The 20,024-nt window shown below is 40.8% G+C and overlaps 1 protein-coding gene across 2 annotated transcripts; it reads right to left on the reverse strand.

Moving 5' to 3' along the window:
- Positions 1–1,346: 1,346 nt before the first annotated feature.
- Positions 1,347–19,033, reverse strand: LOC140478818 (apolipoprotein D-like). Of its 2 annotated transcripts, none has more exons than XM_072572227.1 (6): positions 18,864–19,033; positions 16,458–16,597; positions 10,738–10,865; positions 8,147–8,235; positions 5,103–5,132; positions 1,347–2,293 (listed from the first exon to the last, which is right to left on the reverse strand). In XM_072572227.1, exons 2-6 carry the CDS (start codon positions 16,575–16,577, stop codon positions 2,067–2,069), a joined length of 594 nt encoding a protein of 197 aa, XP_072428328.1. In that variant the 5' UTR covers positions 16,578–16,597; positions 18,864–19,033; the 3' UTR covers positions 1,347–2,066. The 2 variants fall into 2 exon arrangements, with proteins under 2 accessions (XP_072428328.1, XP_072428329.1); XM_072572228.1 differs by lacking the exon at positions 18,864–19,033 and adding an exon at positions 18,717–18,735.
- Between the last annotated feature and the right edge of the window lie 991 nt (positions 19,034–20,024).

Raw genomic sequence — 20,024 nt, forward strand, 5'->3', positions numbered from 1 at the left:
CAGTGAGCAGAGTCTGAGGGATAGGATTCACATGCATTTGGAAAGGCAAAGACTGATTAGGGATAGTCAACATAGTTTCCCACGCCGAAAGCTATCTCACCAACTTAATTGAGTTTTTTGCTGGTGAACTGCCTTCTTCAACTGCTGCAGTCCACCTGCTTTAAGTTGACCCATAATGCTCTTTGGATAAGAAATCCAGGATTTTAACCGAGCGACAATAAAGAAATGGCAATATATTTCTAAGTCAACAAGATGAGTGGCTTGGAGGGAACTTGCAGGTGGTGGCATTCCCATGCATCTGCTGCCCTTGTCCTTTTAGAAGGAGGTGGTCATGGGTTTGGAAGGTGCTGTCTGAGAACCCTTGATAAATTTCTGAAATGCATCTTGTAGGTTGTACACACTGCTGCTACTGCACGGTGATGGTAGAGGGAATGGATGCTTGTGGATGTCATTCCCAATCAAGTGGGCTGCATTGCCCCCTGGGTGGAGTAAAGCTTCTTGAGTATTGTTGGAGCTCCACCCTTCCAGGCAAGTGAGGAACATTCCATCACACTCCTGACTTGTGGATAGGCTTCAGGAGAGTCTGGAGACTTCATGAGACATTTAATGCATATCTAACATCGTTCTGTGGACTTTGGTTAAAATTCCACAACAAAAGTTGGTGAAGTTTGAACTTAATTAATAAAATCTGGAATTGAAACTTAGTCTCAGTATGATGACCATGTAACTACCAATAATTGTCATAAAAATACTTGTAGTTCATTAATGTTCTTTCAGGCATGAAGTCCGCTATCCCTGCCTGATCAGGCGATGTGACACCAGACCAGTAATGGGGAAAAGAATTATGGAAGAGATTATGTTGTATAGGAATATAATTTAAAGATGAACAGCAATGTGGGAAACTCTTAATTGCCCTCTGAAATGGCTTACATCTAAAAGAGCAATTAGGAATGGGTAACAAATGTCTGTGCTTGCCTTTACTCCTTAATGGCAAGCATTTAACCGTTCAATTTAATGCCAATTAAATTGACAGTATCTGCGATGGGTTGCTAGGCCACTAAGTTTACAACAATCATAATGGCTCAATGGTCACCATTCATCAAGCATTTAATTCCAGATTTTAATAATTGAATTTTAATTCCCATAGTATTAACCTTGATGTTTAGATTACTAGCCCACTGATATTTTCTCTATGTTACCATTACCCATACTCTGTGAAAGAATAAAGATTCTAGGGAAAGGGATTATGAATGAAGACAAAATTTTCACAGACACAAATTGAAAGCATTGTAACTGTGTTGGCTAAATGTACACACACAATCAAATGGATTATATAGAGATGAGGATCAGAAGAAAGACACTATTTTAATTTTTCATTTTTATTCTGAAGAAAGCACTTAGTTTAACAGATTTCTGATTCTCTTGTAGCACACAAAGCCAAATAACTGTGTCAATGCCAAGCTAATCTAATTTCTGAGTATTGCACATTATTTATTTGCTGTTCTTATATTATTCAATCAAATGATTAGAAGATCAAACCAAGAGTGACATTAAAGGCATTTAGCTAGAAATCATATTTTCTGCTTATTTACTGCCAGTCCATGATTTTTCTAGCTAATAAAATGATTGGGTGTAGAAAATATGAATTGAAATGTCACAAACAGAAAATTCAGTTGTTGAGTACAAAATTGGACACCATCTGGTGACCTCTTTCATGTTCATGACCACTAGCTAATGTCTGTACTTAGACCAAATGGTGTTTGTATGAAGTGTGATTCCAGTTATCTCGAATTTTAAGAGGCATTTATGGTCATCGATAGATGGACCAGTCAAGATTTTATCATTGATTTGAATTTCAGAGGGGTTAGATATTGACAATTGGAGTATTTCTTCAAACTCCTGCACTTTTGATGAAGATAACTCAATTCATAGTCCATCACAGCAACTGCAGCAGATATTATATAAGTTCAGTTATGCTAACTCCAGTATAAATTACAATGGAGTAAACTAAAAATCAGTATATTTTGACGCACGTTAAAATGTTTTATATGTACTCTGATCGGCTCTTAAGTGCAACCGTCAACATTGATTTTCACAAAATCTTCAGTTTTAATTTTGTTTCTTTCCAGGACACCATGCAGGTTCTGTGTGATATTTGCTGACAGCTGTCGTTCTCTTGAAAAAATCCAGGCATAAGGGGTGTGCATTATACCAAGGAAAGATACACAGGAGAATACCAGAGAGTAACTTGTATAGTCAGTGTCTAACACCCAGTAGTGTAAAATATTTCCATCTGAAATAAAAGAAAAAGAGTATTGAACATTAATCTGTGATAAATCAAGCAGCTAGTTTCTTTTTGTTGGTTCACCAGTTAATCAAATTAATTGCAGTTTTGGAAAAGAAATTCAGACATACTAAAACACAGCATTTCCAACAGTCATGTAATAAATATCCCCATTAGCAGATTGAGGACCATCTCATTGCTATCAGACTGCAGGACCAATTCTTAGCACCATCTCATTGCCCCTGGTAAGGTAGCATTGATGACTTTGGTCTTACAGAACTTATGCCGAATGCCATCCCAGGAGATCTTCAGATTCCCTCTAAATTACCTCCTCTTCACCTTAAACTCATCCTCTGATCTTAGACACATTTGCTATGAAGAGAAGATTCTCATGGTCTACTCTGTCTATACCTCTCATAATTTTGTATTCTTCAATCAGTCTCATCTGCTCCAAGGAATATGACCCTGACCGTCTCACTGTCTCCTAATAACTGAGATTTTCCTTCCCAGGCAACATCCAGGTGAATCTCCTCTGCACCCTGTCCAATGCAATTCACATTCTTCTAATAGTGTAGCGAGCAGAACTGCACACAAAATTCCATTTGGGGATCACCCCAAATTCTTCCTTGCTCTTATATTACACACCCAAGTTAATGAAGGCAATCATCCCATATGCCTTCTTCATCACTGTCACATTCGCTGACACCTTCAGGGATCTGTGACTTGTACACCAATGTCCCTTTGTTATTCATTACTCCCTTGGGACCAACCATGTATTGTGTAATCCTTCCCTTATTGCAACTCCCAAAATGCATTATCTCCCATTTATCAGAATTAAACTTCATCTGTCCATTGCTCTGCCGATTACCAGGTGGTCAATATCAGACTTGAGCCTGAGACCATCCTCCTCACAATCAAAAACACCACCAATTTCTGTCATTCAAATTTCTACTTGCACATCCAAGTCATTAAGGTACAGAATAAACAGCAAATGTCCCAGCAATAATCCCTGTGGTATTACCACTGGTCACAGGCTTCCTATCACAAAAATAAAACCCTTCACCATTGCTCCTTTGCCTTCTGTCTGCAAGCCACCTTTGGATCCAGTTTGCCAAATTGCCTTGGATGCCATGGGCTCTTAACCTTTGGACCGGCCTTCCACGTAGGATTTTGTCAAAAGCCTTAGTGAGGTCTATGTAGATCACATTAACTACACTACCCACATCAATATATTTAGTCAAATTTTCAAACAATTCAATTAAAGTTATCAGGTGGGACCATCAACACAGTTTGCCAGTGTTCTGAACTTAATTCTTACTATTGTGGATGCAATTAACTAGTTTGCTGAGATGAAAAATATTTGAAAGACCACCTCAATTTGCCTGTTACTGAAATTATGTTCAAAACCAGCAAGTGGGAGGTAGTGTTGCGACAGCATTCTCATTGAAGACTCACAGCCACAGCGTTAAAACCCTATCTGAGTTTACACGTATTGTTTGCAACATCTATGGGTGGCACTGTGGTTCAGTAGTTAGCACTACTGCCTCACAGCACCAGCTCGTTTGATTCCAGCCTCAAGACTATCTGTGTGGAGCTTGCATGTTCTCCCTGTATGTGCATGGGTTTCCCCGTGTGCTTCAGTTTCTTCCCACAAGTTAAGTGGATTGGGCATGGTAAATGGTCCTTAGTGTGCACAGATGAATAGGTTAGGTCTGTTAGCCATGGGAAATGCAGGGTTACAGGAATAAGGTTGGGGATGGGTCTGGGTGGCATGCTCTTCAGATGGTTAGTGCAAGCTTGTTGAAATGAATGGCCTGTTTCCACACTGGGGGAATTTTATACTATTTTCTCTATTCTATTCTATCCAGTGAGCACATATTTACACCAATAATGTCAATACACCAAATAAAATTTCTACCCAATGTCACAAATCAGTCAATTAGAGGCAAAATAAGTCAATACTGGAGTTCATGCCCCTTGGAGGTTTTTAATTTATGATTCAAGAGTTTGAGTGTTGCTGTAAAAGGACATATTTTGTCAAGGTTTTCTGTCTTAGACTTACTGGATATTCACAGGAACACCAATATGAATGGGAATAAGATTGTATTTTGTTTGAGAAGACAGTGCTAACTGGTTGACAAGTAGACCTTGCAATTAAATGCACCGATCAGCACTGTCTTCCCACACAGCATTCAATATTGTTCCCCTTCATAATGATTTTCAAGTGAACATCCTGATTATTGCACCTTAAAAAGTTTTAATAAAATGTATCTATTTTCAGCAATATTCTAAACCTGTATAACCAAATGACTATTCAAGAGTCTCATGGCTTGTTTTGCACCCATATTAATGTATTAAAAAATGATTTCTCTCATATGCCTCTGGTTTATACACTTCTCCATCTCATGATGTCAGTGTTCCTGCACACCATACTTGTGTTCATCGTTAATGGCTGTTGTTACATGAGTTATGTTCCACCACTGGAAATGCTACGGTAAATATCTCATGTTAGTTATTAGCTAGCAGTAGAGTTTTATTCAGGAAGTTGCTGTCTCAGTAAAGGCCCAACATCCATTTGTATGTTTGGAAATTCTGGTGGAAGTTACTTGCTAGCTTAATCCCCAACAAATGATGATGCCAAACTCAAAAATGAACTATTTTTTAAAAATTACTGCCAATTTAATGAGAAGCATTAATGAGAAACAGTAATGAGGAAAATGTAATCAGTAGTCAAAATACTGAACACTGTATTACATTCTCAAATGGGATCGAATTTTGTTTGTTTATTAATCAAGGAGCTGTAATTTTTAATACATACCATCGTAATGCTCTTGCCCTATTATCTGATCTGTTGAATGAAGAAAATAAAAATTAATCACAAGCCACAAACTTTCCATTGATTTTTAAAGTAGAACAAAATGGAACTTTGCATTTTACCACTGAAATTAAAATCTTTCACAATAAACAACCAACAACAAATTGTATTTGTTCATCATCTTTAACAGAGTAAAGTGCCCCTAAGGTGAATCATAGGAAGAAAAAATTATCAAGTCATAAAGTCACTAATTACACAGGAGGAGACTATTAGAACCGTCAATCCATGTTGATTATTCCTAAGCAATCCAGGAAATCCTGGGTCTTGGTTCAATTCCTGTAGATCTAGAAGCTTATTTCCTTCAAATGCCAACCCAATTTCCTTTTTGAAATCATTGATTGTTCCCCTTCACAGGTAGTGAATTCCAGGTCTGTACAACTCACTGTATACAAAGATTCTTTCTTATATCGCCTTGCACCTCTTGATCAGGTGTCCATCCGTGTCACCTAGAAATAATTTATCATTGACTACCTTATTTTGGACTGTTATAATCTTGCACACTTCGAAAAAATCTTTCCAGAATTTCCATTGTCCAATGAGAACAACACCAGATTTTCCAACCTAACCTTATAACTAAATTTCCCCATGTCTGGAACTATTGAGGGTAAATCCCCTTCATATTCATCTTCTCTTTAATTGTAAGCTTTGTTATCCATTCCCTGATTATATGCTGACATCTTTAAAGATCAATAGACTTGAACCCGTAGCACCCCTTCACTTGTAAACTCTTTAGAACACTGCTACTAAGTCTATATCGCCTCTCCCTCCTCACTCTGCCAAAATACATCACCTCACATTTCTCTGCACTAAATTCCACCTGCGCCTTGTCCATCCATTTTGTTAACCTATCTGTATTCCGCTGCAAGCAATTTGTATCATTTTTACTTTTTGACACTCCTTCAAATTTCATAACATTGGCAAATTTTGAAATTTCCTTCCATTCCAAGATCCAAGGCATTTCTTCACAACCACTTAGAATGCTGGTACTAACACTGGCTGATGGGAAACACCACTATCTGTTCTTCTTGCCTGAACAATACCCATTCATCACAACTTGCTGCTTAAGTCCCTGAGTCGAGAGTGTGGCTCTGGAAAAGCACAGCAGATCAGGCAGAATCTGAGGAGCAGGAGACTCAACATCTCGAATATAAGCCCTTCATCGGGAATGAAGCTTGTGGGCCGGAGGCCTGAGAGACAAGTGGGAGAAGGTGGGGCTAGGGAGAAGGTAGCTGAGAGCGTAATAGGTAGATGAAGGTGCAGGTGGAAGCAGTAGGTCGGGGGGAAGGTGGAGTGGATGGGTGGGAAGGAAGGAAGATGGACAGGTAGGATCGGTCAAGTGTTGGAGGCTTGGGACTGGGATAAGGTGGGGGGAGGGGAAATGAGGAAACTGGAGAAATCCACATTGATCCCATATGGTTGCATCTCTGAGTCATTTTTTTATCTAACAGGACATTGACCCTTTAATTTCATGAGCCAAAATTTTGTTAACCAGCCTTCCAAGTGCTATCTTCTTGAATGCTTTTTAAGTGCAAAAGTCTTTTGTAGAATAAAAGCTATAACCTCTAGAGGACGAAACCCTCTGTACAAACAAAACAGTGTTTCTCCAGTGAATAATCCTATTTACTGAAAGTGAAAAGCTTCAGTATTATGCAAAGGATGAGGCAGTGGGGATGTGGTAATGTCAGTGGTGTTTGCTTGAGTATTTAGTATTACTTTGGAATGTTATTAGTGTCTTCTATTGCGAAGACAGACAAAAATATTTCTTCTGCCATTCTCTGGATCCCTTGTTATTTTTCAGTTTTGTTCTCTGAGGGACCTGTGTTCACATCATCCTCTCTCTTCTTTTTCATATATAAAAATAATCTTTTATTGACCATTTTTATGTTATTGCTAGTTTGCCTTCTTAGATTACTTTCTCCATCTTTTTGTTTCTGGTTTTCCTTTTTGGCTTTTAAAACTTCCTTACATCATCCTGTTTGTCGCAAATCTTTTCCAGTACCAGTCTAACCCAGGATCAATGCACTGCCTTTTTTACATGCCCTCCTATTCTGATTTATTCACTGCCCTTTATTTGTGATAGCAACATTTAAGAGACATTTGGACAGATACATAAACAGGCTGGGAATAGATGGCTATGGACTATGTGTAGGCCAATGGATTAGTTTAGAATGGCATCATGGTCAGCAAAAACATGATGGGCTGAATGGCATATTTTTGCGGTATATTATTCTATGTCCTAACAGTCACTATTAGGGGGGGCTGTAAACTATTCCCACCAATATCCTCTTCCTCTTGTTATTTTCTACCACCACCTATATGGATGTTACATCATTCAATGCAAAGTCATTTTTTGCTATCATACATATTTCAGTTTGTGCGAACAAATCTTCCACTTTCTAACCATGTCTTCATAAATGCTAAAAGATTGCTCCCAGTAACCCCATTGTGCTGTTAATTTGTTTATTTTGTTATGAATACTGTGTACAATCAAGTAAAGAGCCATTAATTTTCTTTTTTTAAAATCAATTTCACCCCTAAATCATATTGGCTTGTATGCTCTGCTCCTTCCTATTCCACTCTTAGAATCGTTATAAAAATAAGTGCCTGCAGTGCTGTCATTTCTTTTTGCTTTGTAAGCCAACATATCTTCCCTCCTGAGACCTTCCCCCTCTAATTAAATCAAAAGCCCTCCAAACCCTCAACTTCTGCCAAATACAAGGACAAGGGCTGTGGATACTTGTGAACACTGTTATCTGCAAGTTCAGCTTCAAGCCACACACCATCCCAACTTGGAACAATATCACAATTCCTTCACTGCCACTATATCAAAACCCTGGAGCTCCCTTTCTAACATCACTGTGGATCTATCTACACTCCATGACTAGTTCAAGAAGGCAGTTCACCACCGCAGTGTTTAGAGCAATTAGAGGTGGGTAATAGATGCTGTCCAAATCCCATGAAAGATAAATAATCAAAAAAAAACTTACCAAGTCTATACTTTAGTTTTGCTTGATCTTTGGCTTTCTTGTCAGGTGGAATTAATTCTGCAGTGTATACATTCACATCATTACCCTTCCTGCAAAAAGCAGAAAAGCTTTGTATATATAAAAGATGAATCCAGTACTTCCATATTGTCATGAATTCATCTGAGGTAAAGAAGTGGAGTGATGGGGCAGACTCACCTCTTCAAGGTGAATCTTGAAACCACAAACCATTTTTCCTCCTTTCAAGGAGCCCAGGTCCCTTACATTACTTTCTATTGTATGGTGTGATCTTTCACATGGCTGTCCAAAGATGCAAGGTGAGCATGAGGGAACTCTGTAGGGAAACCCATCCCACTCCACAATTTGGATTGTCACAGGCAAGGAAGGAGTCTCCAAAGGCAGCTCCAATGGCATTCATGCTTATCAGGAATGTAACCTTTGAAGAGTCCAGTTTTGATTCTCGAACAAGGTTTTTGATAAACAAGGGAGACAATGATTACTGCACACAAACAGGGAGTGGAACTGAGACTACAACCAGATCAGAAATGATTGTATTGAATAATGAAGCAGGACCGAAGGGGCACATGGCCTACTCTTGCTCCTACATCCTACATTCGTATCTAAGTTGAGGAATCCATGGGTGGAATTCTCAAAATCAAATGAGCTGGTGTCATTTCACAGGTTCGAATAGAAAACAAATTTGAAACATTGAGGGGAGGAGAATGGTTTATGACTCAATAACACTATCCCAGCCTCCCTGGTCACAAACAAGCTCAATGTGAGATTGTTGCCCCTTGGTGGAAGGGGCAAAATCCATTTGCAAAAACTAAATGGATACTAGACATGCATATGTCAGGGCTTTTTTAGGTAATGATCAAGCACCCTAGGGAGGAACAGGAGGGGAATTGGGAGGGAAGATGGTGTTTCCATTTCAGAGTGGCGCCCTGATGAACACAGGGTATCCTAAAAGCATTTACCCCTCGACCTAACATTTTCATCAGTGTAGTGAAGACGTAGACTGTTCAGACTTGCCCAGTGTCCTCTGCCAAACACCATATGATATGAATGATGAAACATTCCAGTCAATTGGCTTGCAGCAACCTCATTTATTCTAAAATTATTTTCCTTTGGCCCATGCTTAATTCCATATACATTTTAACGTCAGGTTTGCAACATCACACTGTGTTTGAAGCATTTACGGATTGGTAGCTGTCTTGATTTCCAAATGCAACATTCCAATCACTTAAGTCTTTTAATGAGACTGTAGCCTTCATTTACACTCATGTTCTTTTTAACTACAATTGTTTCCAAGGCTCTGTTTCCAAGGCCACAAGTAACCCTGCAACTTAAGGCGCAAGGCTTGCTCAGTTCATATGGCAGGTGCCTTGGCAATTTGCTCGCAGGCCAGCAGGAGTGTCCCATGATCTGTCTGTTTTCCATATCACTTCCAGAGACCCTCAAACATCATCTGCTCCCCTGGGTCTGCATTCACCAGAGTGCCCTCGCTGATACTCCAGGAGTGCTATTGGATCCAACATAACCCTACCCTCTCCACAATCAAGACCCCTATGACATCTTTCACATCCTTTACTGAAAGATGTTCTTCTTGTCAATCAGGCTGACTTAAGGGTGGGAACTGCAGAGAATCTAGATCCATGTCATTTTTCAACAACAGTTGAGATAGATGACTGAAAGAAATAGAAACAGATGGGAATTAAGATGGCAATAAGTATGGTGGATGAAGTCCCTCATGGATTTGTTTTGCCAGATAACTTCCTTCCTTGATATAATTTGATGTAATTTAAGTCATTTCAGTTCCTGAGTAACAGCTTACTTATACAACTGCTTATCATCATTGGACACAGGAAAATGTTTAACTAACTGGTTGGCCATTTGATCCACTGGACTAACATTGTGGTGCTGATTTTTACATTGAGTGAAAGCAGTTCACACAGTTGGTCAAAGGGGTATCAGGGATTACTTGGTGGGATTATCATTTACTGGGATCAGCATCTAGTGATGCTCCACTATAACCTCTTTCATGGTGGCTGCAGTGAAATAAAGGCCACGAACAAAATGCCAACTTATCCACACCTGAGACAGGAAGATCAGGCTGGTACAGCAGAAACAGCAGCAGCAGCAGTGCTGTGGAGACCCAGTTTATTGTCACAGATATTGCTACATCTTCTTAATCTTTCTCCTTAGTGATCTGGAAGAAGACTTTTAAGTCTGCAATGGAGTCCTCAATTGGGAGAAGAAAATTAGGTACTCCTTTCCCACCTTTCTGCAGTTCAATCTTATCAAACTTGTTCAATTTTAGCACTGTTCCAAATTTTCATTGCTCTAATCAATGTTGGAGCTTGTGGTTTTCATTTTGGTGTATCACACTGTCCTTTGGAAAACTGCAGTAACGCCCTGTACTGCTGTACCAAAATAGTTTTTGCAGTCTCTTTATTTGGAGTATTATGGTAGCTAAATTTTAATAAGGAGGTCATGACAATCATTTTGATGTCTTGCATGTACACAAACAGAACATACACAAACCTGCATATATATATACACACACAGACACACACACAAACAGTCGAACTTACGTAATCAAAGTGGTAACCTCATATATGGTACTTATCCCATTGTACGCCGAGGATATTGTTTCAGAAACACATCTGAGGTCTTCAGTGACATTATAAAATCGTTCAATTTCATACCATGTACCCAAATACTGTAAAATAAAGTGTATTAGCTTATTAATAATGTGCATTATTCATTGAGGACCAAATGCTGAAGATGGGAATTAAATCAATACTAGCCATGCAACAAGTCAAAAATATCTTCACAAGATCCTCTTGAAGTTAAACCCTGCTGTGGTGGTGTATATCATGATTCTGTAAATATGATTCTCCATGCACCAGTGACCAAATCTCAATTCCTCAGATTTAACAGAAAATAAACATGTACTTCATGTTCCTATTAATTCCTCCTGAGATATAGATGCAAAGCTTTAATAGTAGAAAAGTGCAAATAGATCTTGACTTCATTTATTTATTGTCACATGTATTTTGTTACAAAATACAGCGAAAAGTGTTGCACGGTGTAGCCATTCTCTGGCACTATCTAAAAACAGAAAAATAAAGTAAAATATTGAGTAAAGAAATTTTAAAAAGTTTAGAACTTTACAGGCCTTCTTGTTAAGTACTCCGTCATGGAGTAGGGGCCTGGTGACAAGGTAAGAGTCCCTTGGCCATGCCACTGAAATGAAAGTTGCCACTCTTCCGTGCCATCTCACTTCTACCGATGCTCTCGCCACTATGAATCATAAGACCATAAGACCATAAAACATGGGAGCAGAAGTTAGGCCATTCAGCCCATCAGGTCTGCTATGCTACTCAGTCACGGCTGATAAGTTTCTCAACTCCATTCTCCTGCTTTCTCCTTGTAACCCTTGATCCCCTTGGCCATCAAGAACTTATCTATCTCTGTCTTAAATGTACTCAATGGCCTGGCCACCACAGCCTTCTGTGGCAATGAATTCCACAGACTCACCACTGTCTGGATGAAGAAGTTTCTCTTTATCTCTGTTCAAAAAAGTCTTTCCTTTACTCTAAGGTTATGCCCTCGGGTCTTAGTCTCTCTCACCAATGGATACATCTTCCCAACATCCACTCTGTCCAGGCCATTCAGTATGTTTCAATTAGATCCTCCCTCATCCTTCTAAACTCCATCAATTACAAACTCAGAGTCCTCAAATGTTCCTCACATGTTAAGCTTTTCATTCCTGGGACCATTCTCGAGAACCTCCTCTGAACACGCTCCAGAGCTGGTATATCCTTCTTGAGATATGGGAACCAAAACTGTGCACGTACTCCAATCATCACAGGAACTCACCAATGCCAATGCTACCAATGCCATTCCACTGTCTCTTCAATATTAAGGAACAACATGGGGTTGTTCTTTCATTACTAACATAGGGATTCATTGGTTTCCATTTCAATGGAATTTCAATTACTGATCAGAGCAAACTAAAATGGAGATGCTCGAATACAGAGCGTAACATCTGAAGAAGAGTTGGCAGTTTATATTTTGGGTGACAATCCTTTGTTGGATTCTCAGAGGGAGGCAAAGGCGCCTTTACATGAACTATTAAAAATAGGAACAGGACAGAAAACTATAGATTGAGAATATAGGAACATCTATCTCCTAATATAGCAAGGGATTTTATAAAGAAATTGTTATTGTATTTAATAGGTGGCCATGAGATTTTAAGTTCGTGCAATATTTTTATGCATGGAGTAGTAAAAATTGAAGATAAATGAAACAGTTGCTATGTAGGGAAAGGTAGTGAATATTATTTGGTTGACATGATAAAAGGCAAGAAGAGAAGAGGACCCCAAGAGGAATAGGAAAGAGGAGGACCCGGAGACAGACAGCAGCATATAAAAGAATGGGAAAGAAAAGGAGACATTTCAGAATACGAGTCATATTTGATTCAAAACAAGCTTGCCCTGCTCTTCTCTACACAGATGCTGCCAGATCTCAGAGTCATAGAGTCATAGACATACACAGCACAGAAACAGAACTTCAGTCAAACTCACCCATGCCGACCAGATATCCTAACTTAATCTAATTCCATTTTTCAGCACTTGGCCCATGTCCCTCAAAACCCTTCATATACCCATCCATATTCAAAGTTTGTGAGAAGATTTGTAGCTCGGATGCTCGTTGTTGCGGTTCTGTTCGCCGAGCTGGTCATTTGTGTTGCAGACGTTTCATCCCCTTTCTAGGTGACATCCTCAGTACTTGGGAGCCTCATGTGAAGCGCTTCTGTGATCTTTCCTCCGGCATTTGTAGTGGTTTGAATCTGCCGCTTCCGGTTGTCAGTTCCAGCTGTCCGTTGCAGTGGTTGGTATATTGGGTCCAGGTCGATGTGCTTATTGATTGAATCTGTGGATGAGTGCCATGCCTCTGGGAATTCCCTGGCTGTTCTCTTTTATGGCTTGTCTGATAATAGTAGTGTTGTCCCAGTCAAATTCATGTTGCTTGTCATCTGCGTGTGTGGCTACTAAGGATAGCTGGTCGTGTCGTTTCGTGGCTAGTTGGTGTTCATGGATGCGGATCGTTAGCTGTCTTCCTGTTTGTCCTATGTAGTGTTTTGTGCAGTCCTTGCATGGGATTTTGTACACTACATTAGTTTTGCTCATGTTGGGTACCGGGTCCTTTGTTCTGGTGAGTTGTTGTCTGAGCGTGGCTGTTGGTTTGTGTGTTGTTATGAGTCCTAGTGGTCGCAGTAGTCTGGCTGTCAGTTCGGAAATGCTCTTGATGTATGGTAGTGTGGCTAGTCCTTTGGGTTGTGGCATGTCCTCATTCTGTTGTCTTTCCCTTAGGCATCTGTTGATGAAATTGTGCGGGTATCCGTTTTTGGCGAATACATTGTATAGGTGTTCTTCTTCCTCTTTTTGCGGTTCTGGTGTACTGCAGTGTGTTGTGGCCCTTTTGAATAGTGTCTTGATGCAACTTCTTTTTTGTGTGTTGGGGTGGTCGCTTTCGTAGTTCAGGACTTGGTCTGTGTGTGTGGCTTTCCTGTAAACCTTTGTGCTGAATTCTCCGTTCGGTGTTCTCTGTACCATCACGTCTAGGAATGGGAGTTGGTTGTCCTTTTCTTCCTCTCGAGTGAATCGGATTCCTGTGAGTGTGGCGTTGATGATCCGGTGTGTGTTCTCTATTTCTGTGTTTTTAATGATTACAAAGGTGTCATCCACATATCTGACCCAGAGTTTGGGTTGAATTTGCAGTAAGACTGTTTGTTCTAATCTTTCCTAGAGGCATGGTACTCATCCACAGATTCAATCAATAAGCACATCGACCTGGACCCAATATACCGACCACTGCAATGGACAGCTGGAACTGACAACCAGAAGCGGCAGATTCAAACCACTATAAATGCCAGAGGAAACATCACAAAAGCACGTCACAGGAGGCTCCCAAGCACTGAGGATGTCACCTAGACAGGGGACGAAACATCTGCAACACAAATGCCCAGCTTGGCAAACAGAACCAGAACAACCCATCCATATGTTAATGTATCAGCCTCCACGACTTGGAGGGTTTGGGCTAAAGGGAGAGGCTGAACAGGCTGAGGCTGTTTTCCCTGGAGCGTCAGGGGCTGAGCGATGACCTTATAGAGGCTTATAAAATCATGAGGGGCATGGATAGGTTGAATAAACAAGGTCCTTTCTCTGGGGTAGGGGAGTCCAAAATTAGAGGGCATTCATTTAAAGTGAGAGGGGAAAGATTTAAAAGGGACCTAAGGGGCAAATGTTTCATACAGAGGGTGGTGCGTGTATGGAATGTACTGCCAGAGACAGTGGGGAGGTTGGTTATAACATTTAAAAGTCATCTGGATGGGTGTATGAATACAAAGGGACATTTTAAACATTATCTTCTAAATTGGAAACAGGAGCTGGCCATTCATTCCATTGTACATGCTCCTCAATCAATACAAAAACTCAAACACTTCAATAAATGTTTCCCATACCACGTCCAAGATCATTTAAATATTTAGCAATCAAAAAGTCTTTACCGTAAAAGTCATCTGAGGTTTACCAGCTTTCTTGGATAGAGAATTCCGATGATTCAGAATCCTCCAGATAAATACAATTCTCCTCAGTTTGGTCCCCCTTAATTTGAAACATTTTTCCTCTGGTTCTAGATTCCCACACCCAATACCCATACACAGATTTGGAGAGACTTCTTGCCCACATCTCCTAGATTTACACTATCCCTTTAGGTATTCTGTAGGTTTTAATAAGATCATCTCTCATTTTCTGCATCCTGCATGGAAACCTAGGAAATACGAGCAGGAGTAGACCATTCAGCCCTTCAAGCCTAAACCCACATCCCATGAGAAAATTTTACAAATCACATTTTCCAACACTTAGCCTATCGTCATGTATGCCTTGACATTGCAAGTGCACATCTAAATATTTTGTAAATGTTATGAGGGTTTCTGTCTCTACCATCCTTACAGGCAGTGAGTTCCAGATTCCCAATACTTTCAGAGTGAAAAGATTTTCCTCACATCTCTTTTGAACCTCCTGCCTGTTACCTTCAATCTGTGCTCCATGGTCATTGATTCTTCAGTCAAGTGTAAATTTCTGTCTTGTCTACCTTATCTGTGACCCTCATAATTTTATACACCTCCATAAAGCCCCCCCGCCCCCAGTCTCCTCTGGGCCAAGGAAAACAAGCCCAGTCTATCCAATCTCTCCTCATAACCAAAACTCCCCAGCCCAGACAAAATCCTGGTAAATCTTCTTTGCACTCTGTCCAGTGCAATCACATCACTCCTATAATGTGGATTCCAGAACTGTACATGAAATTCTAACTGTGGCCGAACCAACATTTAATACAGTTTCAGCAATAAACAGTGTGCGCTGCTAGAACCCACAAGACAGCATTTAACATTAATTCTAATTTCCAAATGCTTGGGAAGGTATTTCTAAATTAAATCCTGAAATTATAATCCAAATGGTTCAATATTTACCAAAGCAAAACAAAGAGAGATTTCCCCTTCTCTTATGGTCTGTACCTAACCCAACATTAACAATGCTGGTATTCAACTATTAACAATGTTTCCATTAAAATGCTGGTGCATTTTTAACAAATTCACTTGATAGTTACAATTAGTGTAACATGATTGTTCAGCACAATTATCCATGCAAATGATTTGCACAAATGAATGTATTTCCTGTATTTGGGCAAGTTATCTTAACAGATATTACACTGAAATAAATTAAAATATTAGTGTCAACACTTTCTGCAACTAAATCACCACAGACATATATTTAATGTGATTATCAGCAAGTACTTGTTGAGACAAATAGGTAACTTTTTGGAGCAGTGTTGAGCCTTCATCAGAAATTTCGGAAGGATCATCAATAACTGAAAGGTTAACTCTGTTTCTCTTCACAGATGCTGCCTAACCTGCTATGTATTTCCAACATTTTCTGCTTTGATTATTGGTGGGTTCAGTGGTGACTTCCCATTCTCAATAAGGGACCATGATCAAAGATGCTTGTTTTAGGGGACTAATTTGTGCTGTTTGTGCTGAATAAGAAACCATATAAGTTGGGGTGTAAGAACATAAATTGATTTTGTTTTCATCTCCGTTGCTAAAGTTGAGCAGATGGTGTGAAAATCCACTGAACCGTCCAATCCCTTTGGCAAAAGATGTTTTATTGATCCTTTGGCATCTGCAAAATGTATTTCGTTACACAAAAAGGAATTGCCAGGCAACTGAAAAATTAACAGGACAAACCTTATTGAGACTAAAATTCTTTTGCACTTCAACATGCTCACATCCACCCCACAGCGCAGCCTGAACTCTTTTGGTTAAACAAATGGAAGTGATCAACAGCGACAGGAACGACCCCCACATGGTAGCAGCTTGAGAGAAATCTGAAACACAAAAGAGATTTCTGAACCAAATATACTCACAAATTGACTGACTCATAAAAACACAGGCTGTTCACTTAATTTTATGGAGGCAACAGTTTGTCTGTAAATCCTCGGTCAGGGTTGCTGGTTCACTCAGTTGGCTGGATTGCAATATAGAGTGATGCCAACAGCATGGATTCAATTCTCACTTTGGTTTAAATTACCATAAAGGACTCTCCTTCTCATCTCAGTCCTCACCTGATTTGGTGACCCTCAGGTTAAACCACTGTCACCAGCCATCTCATTCTGGGAGAGCAATCCTTTGGGAATTCCAAAGACAATAGACAATAGACAATAGACAATAGATGCAGGAGTAGGCCATTCTGCCCTTCGAGCCTGCACCGCCATTCAATATGATCATGGCTGATCATTCCTAATTAGTATCCTGTTCCAGCCTTATCTCCATACCCCTTGACTCCACTATCTTTAAGAGCTCTATCCAATTCTTTCTTAAAAGAATCCAGAGACTGGGCCTCCACTGCCCTCTGGGGCAGAGCATTCCACACAGCCACCACTCTCTGGGTGAAGTAGTTTCTCCTCATCTCTGTCCTAAATGGTCTACCCTGTATTTTTGAGTTGTGTCCTCTGGTTCGGCACTCCCCCATCAACGGAAATATGTTCCCTCCTGCCAGAGTGTCCAGTCCTTTCATAAGCCTATACGTTTCAATCAGATCCCCTCTCAGTCTTCGAAACTCAAGGGTATACAAGCCCAGTCGCTTCAGTCTTTCCGTGTAAGGCAATCCTGCCATTCCAGGAATTGACCTCGTGAACCTACGCTGCACTCCCTCAATAGCCAGAATGTCTTTCCTCAAATTTGGAGACCAGAACTGCACACAGTACTCCAGGTGTGGTCTCACCAGGGAGTGAGTGCACTAAGAATATTTTTTAAAAAAGCTTGCTTCACCATAGAGAGAATTTTAACTTAACAATCCACATCAAGAGGTAATCCCTGATTATTCCGATTTGAAGGAGCTGGTGTTGGACTGGTGTGGACAAAGTTAAAAATCACACAACACCAGGTTATAGTCCAACAGGTTTATTTGGAAGCACTAGCTTTCAGAGCGCCACTCCTTCATCAGGTGGTTGTGAAGCAGAACCATAAGACACAGAATTTATAGCACAAGGAATACAGAGTCATGGAGCTGAAATGATACAATAAACAAATTTAGATTAAGTCTTTCATCTTTCAGAATGGGTTTGCTGGTTTCAGTTCTTTGATGCATAAATCTCAGAACTTTTTTTAAGTTACATTCTCAAGATACCTTCAGGTTTTCTAAGAATAGGTGCCACCACCGGTCAGACAATGCATTAAACGTGTATGGTTAAAGTCTGTCTGAGTTCCAATCTTGAGTCAGACTGGTTGTATTTCTGAAGTGGGATTTATAGAATCTTAAGTGGATTTTTTTGAGCAAACTAAAATATAATTCTGCAAATACAAATTCAGGAGAGACAGAGTGATTGTGTGCGTGTGGGTGTGAGTGCATGCGAGAGACACACGCATACACACTCTGACACCAAGCACCAACCCCAGCTCTTTTCATTCGGGAAGCTGCTGTGGCCGCTTCAGAGGAGCAACAGTCTCCCCGCCCGGTCGAAATACCGAAAGAACGGAGTCAATCGCGCTCTCTCTCTCCCCCTGTGTCCAAATCAGAGCTCCCCGTGTTCCAGTCCAGGCCAATGTTTATCCCCTGAACCTCCCCAGACGGACTGATGCTCACTCCCTTTAGGAACAGCATCCTGGCTGTATTCAAAATGGACAGAGCCCATTGCACAGGCCCTATTATCCAGTCCGACCCTATTATCCGACCAGGCCCTATTATCCGACCCGGCCCTATTATCCGACCAGGTTCTATTATCCAGTCCGACCCTATTATCCGACCCGGCCCTATTATCCGACCAGGCCCTATTATCCGACCCGGCCCTATTATCCGACCAGGTTCTATTATCCAGTCCGACCCTATTATCCGACCCGGCCCTATTATCCGACCCGGCCCTATTATCCAGTCCGACCCTATTATCCGGTCCGACCCTATTATCCAGTCCGACCCTATTATCTAGTGCCAATGCTGCCCTCACTCACTGTGTGAAATATGGTTGTTTTCCCCCTCAGATCACTTGCTTCGTGTGTACATCATTGTTATATCGCCTTTCTCTCCTCCGAGCTTCTCACAATAACCCTTCTCCCTTTCAGTAAGCCCCCTCCTCCCTCTCATTCCCAGCAGCTTACCCTGAGCAATGTGGAGAGTGAGCGGCGGTCAGTACCACAGCCGCTGGGTGCCAGCATCTGCCGAGCAAACTCACAGCCAGTCCTTATATTGCGAGTCCGCGCAAACCACCCAACTCCGAGATCACTGAGCGAACAGGGAAAGGGAGATTCAGAGCCGCCTCCCCCTGAGGGCAGCTGCCACTCACTCACGTACACGCCCGCCCCACGGAATGAGGAAGCAGCTCATGGAAGCCGCTTCTCAAATCTCCCGTCCTGTCCACAGCCCACTCACCCCTGGGCCATCGTCTTCAGGAATCATGCCAACAATATTAACCCCACCTGTTTGTGGGCTCTTCAGTGCTGCTGGTTTGATTTTAAACTGATTTGTTACTGTTACAGGCAACAGTATTGTACTGTGTGCTATTTCAAGCAAATCATACCGTCCACAAGTGCATCAGGGTAATGGGATGCAGAATATGGTGTTCCAGCTGCAAAGAAAGTGCCAGGCTACAGGATCAATGCCCTGGACTGGTTTAAATAACCAGGATGTAGCTGACCTTCACAGAGGGACTTGCTGCTTGAAGGACTGGACCCCTGGCAATACCTCAGTTCACTATCTTCCTCACTGCTTCATTGAATGCCAGGATGTGGAGATGCTGGTGTTACACTGGAGTGAATTTCTGACTTACTTCATTGAACTATCATGTTCCAGTATCAGGAAAGGGGTTAAATCCCACAATCTGATCCTTCTGAAACAAAAACAGAGATTGCTAGATTGCAGGTAATGGCCCAAAACGATTTCTCTCCACAGATGCTGGCCAGACCTGATGAGCTATTCCTGCAATCAATATTTTTGTTCATGATTTACAGAATCTGCAGTTCTTCTGATTTTAACCTGATTCTTCTGGTTTTCTGAATCTTTATTTAGAAAGTCTGAACAATGGGAAGCCCCACGTTATGTCCATTCAACTGCCTTTGCTAAGAACGAGATAAGTCGAATCCTTGTAGCCATGAAACTAGCTGGATTCCTCCCCAAATTCAGCTTTTACATATTAAACAGTACTTAATTTTGTTTAAGCAAAAAACCCCAAGTTCCCTTTGAATAATATTGGCGCTCTCAGGATGTGCTGGTCAGGTTTTAAAAATCATTTACTTTGGGTTTTGCTATTTTGTCTCCATGCT

Source organism: Chiloscyllium punctatum, chromosome 6 (genome assembly GCF_047496795.1).
Source record: "Chiloscyllium punctatum isolate Juve2018m chromosome 6, sChiPun1.3, whole genome shotgun sequence".
Taxonomy (NCBI): Eukaryota; Metazoa; Chordata; class Chondrichthyes; order Orectolobiformes; family Hemiscylliidae; genus Chiloscyllium; species Chiloscyllium punctatum.